Below are 3,232 nucleotides of genomic sequence, written 5' to 3'. Positions count from 1 at the left end.
AATGGATCTTTCAACTTATGGTGTATTTATTTTTTAGATCGGGGAATCAGAATTTAGGATCAAAATCATTAATATTATTTACTTCACAAAATAAGGATGTAAATTAAAATCATTTGGGTGGGGCCCATAACAAAATGGGATTAGGAAATGGGTGTCTAATTCCTAAGGCGGGAGGGCGATTGTGAATTAGACTCTCATTCCTAGAACTGATAATTTTACCTCCTAAAGAAAATTCATAAACCTATTTTTTTTTCAGTCCCAAAAAAAATAAAAAAACATAGCAGCCATGATCCATTGGCAAACTCATTGATGAGAACCAAAAGCCACGATTATTACATGTCGGTCATCAAATACAGCAGAGTTGATTGGCGTGCATTCATTGTCGCACATTGATCTTGTCAAACGCAGTAGAACCTTGCATAGATGAAGATTGTCAACCTCACGTTGTTGATCATCACTGTTTGTATGTAGTACCTATTGATTGTCCAATCGCTGTAACTTATCGATTGTCTAGCCACCACGACTTGACTATTACTAAAAAATAATGTTACTTTTGTTGTTGTTGTTGTTGTTGTCGTCACAAATATTATTATTATTATTATCATTATTGACAATAATATTAATAACAATAGAAAAAATAATATTAATCATATTTATTATAATAAATAATAATAATAATGACAAAAATTAACTTAGGGAGTTTTATTAATTTAAAATAATTTATTTTGATTATAAGACAAAAATAAACACATCAATGAGAATATAGTTCATTCTAATTTTGATTTTTATAGTTTAAATAAACAATTTATTTTGATTCTTATTCTCTATTTCTATTTCAACCCATTCTAATTCATATTTTATTTTGATTATGGCGCATTCTAATTACTAATGAGTAAAACCAATACTCTGAGTTAGGTTATTACAAAGTTGTACAAATTCTGAGTTGGGTTATTGCCAAATGATAGCTCCATGCCATGTTATGAAAACATTTAATTATTTTTTAATTCACTAACAACAATAATCATTTGACATCACTGTCTATTGAATGGACTTTCAAATTATATACACACTAGACCACCACAATCATCAATCACTCTCAAGTAACATGTTATTTCTCTTTTAGGGTTCAATGTTCATTACATAATTTAAGTTGGATTGAACAAAAACCAAAAAAAATCAAAAGAAATTGGAATTTTTTTTTAATAGAAACGTTGAAAACAAGGCCAAACAAAGGTAGCCGCCGACCCAATTAAAAATTGATATTTTTGTTGCACAAAACAAACATCTTAGATTCATTGATATTGCGAAAAATTAGAGGCCCTGGCTTCCCCTTAACCCCACAACAAAGAAAAAGCAAATTTTCTCACATTTAGAAGGAAAAATCAAAATATCAAAACTAGAAGCTGCTCTCGTACACGTCTACGCTACAGTGACGTTTTGATATTGGCCTTTGGGTTGGGGGTCAAAATCGGCACACTGACAAATATCACAAGGATATTTCAGGGAACCGACTTAGTTTTGACTCGGAGATAAGCCTGTGAGGGTCCACTATAGCCGTATCAACGTTACACGTCAAACCACGAGTCAACCCTTCCAACAGTATTAGAATCCGACGGCTGAGAAGAAAGATAGTGTTCGTAACTTCGCTTGCCAATGTGCACCGCATCTGTCTATCTATAATAAATCAGCTTGGCCTTCGTCCGACCATAAAAGCGGTCTCTCTCTTTCCTGCTCTTTCATATTTTTTTGCCCTTTTTCTCTTTTCTCTTTTAATTTTTATTTATCAAAGCAAACGCCTTTGCTTTTTTCTCTCTAATATCTAGGTCAGTTTTTTTTTTTAATTTTAATATTAATTTTATATTTTACGTGCTTATCCACTTTCGGTTTGCGTTGAATGAACTTTAGGTTTTCTCGTTCAGTAAGACGATTGAGCTTCCGATTTTTGCTTGAACGAACGATACTGATTGTGCTTGCTGTGCGGTTGATTTTTTTGTTTTTGGATTTTTATTTTTTGTTAAACGAGTAATAGGAGAATGTAAAATTGCTTGTTTATTAGGTCTTGAATGTGTGCAATTACTAGAAGGTTTTGACTTCTGTGGATATTCAATATTACTATTGGATGCGTTAATCTAAAGAGACATGATGTTTCTATATTTAGGTTTTTTAAATCTATATTTGTTTATTTATATGAACTGTTGGTTGCTTTGATGGTTCATGGAGTGGGTTTGGTTGTAGTACAATAAGGTTCTGCCTGCAGTAAAATTTATAATATTTGTTCATTTATTCCGATTTACGGATTGTCAAAAAAGTGTGTCTATGTGTTAAGTTTACGACGTGACTTGGGTTGTTTCCAGTTTATTAGGGTTTAGGCTTTTTGTAATCATGCTTAAGGATCCATAGCTGTAGTCTTAGTTTTCGAAGTGAATTTTACGAGAGGAAGCTGGTATATAGTTTTTGTTGGGCTAAGTAACTTTAGTCACAACTTCATTTGTTGTGTTTTGTTGACAATGTAACCTTACCGCATGCATTAGTTTGAAGCCTGTATTATTCACTCACTATGTTTTAAGAAGTAGTTGTACTGGAATATTGTTATGAAATATGAGTATGGCTCACAGTTTGTGCATAGCAGAGTTGGTGCCTGACAATTTTTTTTTTTTGGCTTTCTGAATACTTTTATTTTTCAGCTGTTGTACTTGTAGCTGACATGTTATCGAATGCAGATTAAATCATGGCTAGGCTTCTGGCTCAGTTAACTAATGCCCCTGCTTTGGTTCCTGGCGGAAGACATTTCCAGTCCCAAAATGCTGGAAGATCAAGAAGGAATGTCAAAATGATGTCTTATATGCAGCCGTCTGCTTCAAGAATTAGTAGTTTCTCAGGATTGCGACGCTCCAATGCTTTAGATACATTCACCTGTGATTTCCATTCCACGGTGGCTGTTTCACTCTCTTCTAGACGAGGAAAGTCTGGAAGAGCTGGTGGATTTGTTGTTAAAGCCCTGTTTGAGCGCTTCACAGAGAAAGCATTTAAAGTGATTATGCTTGCCCAAGAGGAAGCAAGACGGCTTGGCCACAATTTTGTTGGCACGGGAGCAATTCTATTGGGTCTTATTGGTGAAAGGACTGGGCTTGCTGCTAAAGGTTCTTAAATCAATGGGAATCATTCTTAAAGAAGCACGTGTAAAAGTGGAAAAGATTATTGAAAGGGAAAGTGGTTTTGTGGTGGGGAAATT

At 34.0% G+C, this 3,232-nt stretch overlaps 1 protein-coding gene across 1 annotated transcript in view; it reads left to right on the top strand.

Moving 5' to 3' along the window:
- Positions 1 to 1,743: 1,743 nt before the first annotated feature.
- Positions 1,744 to 3,232, top strand: part of LOC18043471 (ATP-dependent Clp protease ATP-binding subunit ClpA homolog CD4B, chloroplastic) — a 7,550-nt gene continuing 6,061 nt past the window's right edge. Inside the window, 3 exon segments of the mRNA XM_006436879.2 lie at positions 1,744 to 1,823; positions 2,721 to 3,136; positions 3,138 to 3,223. Of these exon segments, the coding sequence (XP_006436942.2) occupies positions 2,729 to 3,136; positions 3,138 to 3,223 (494 nt within the window). The 5' untranslated portion in view covers positions 1,744 to 1,823; positions 2,721 to 2,728.

The sequence above is a fragment of the Citrus clementina genome, unplaced genomic scaffold (genome assembly GCF_000493195.1).
Source record: "Citrus clementina cultivar Clemenules unplaced genomic scaffold, Citrus_clementina_v1.0 scaffold_4, whole genome shotgun sequence".
In the NCBI taxonomy this organism is placed as follows: domain Eukaryota; kingdom Viridiplantae; phylum Streptophyta; class Magnoliopsida; order Sapindales; family Rutaceae; genus Citrus; species Citrus x clementina.
This window is presented reverse-complemented; position numbering and strand designations above follow the sequence as displayed.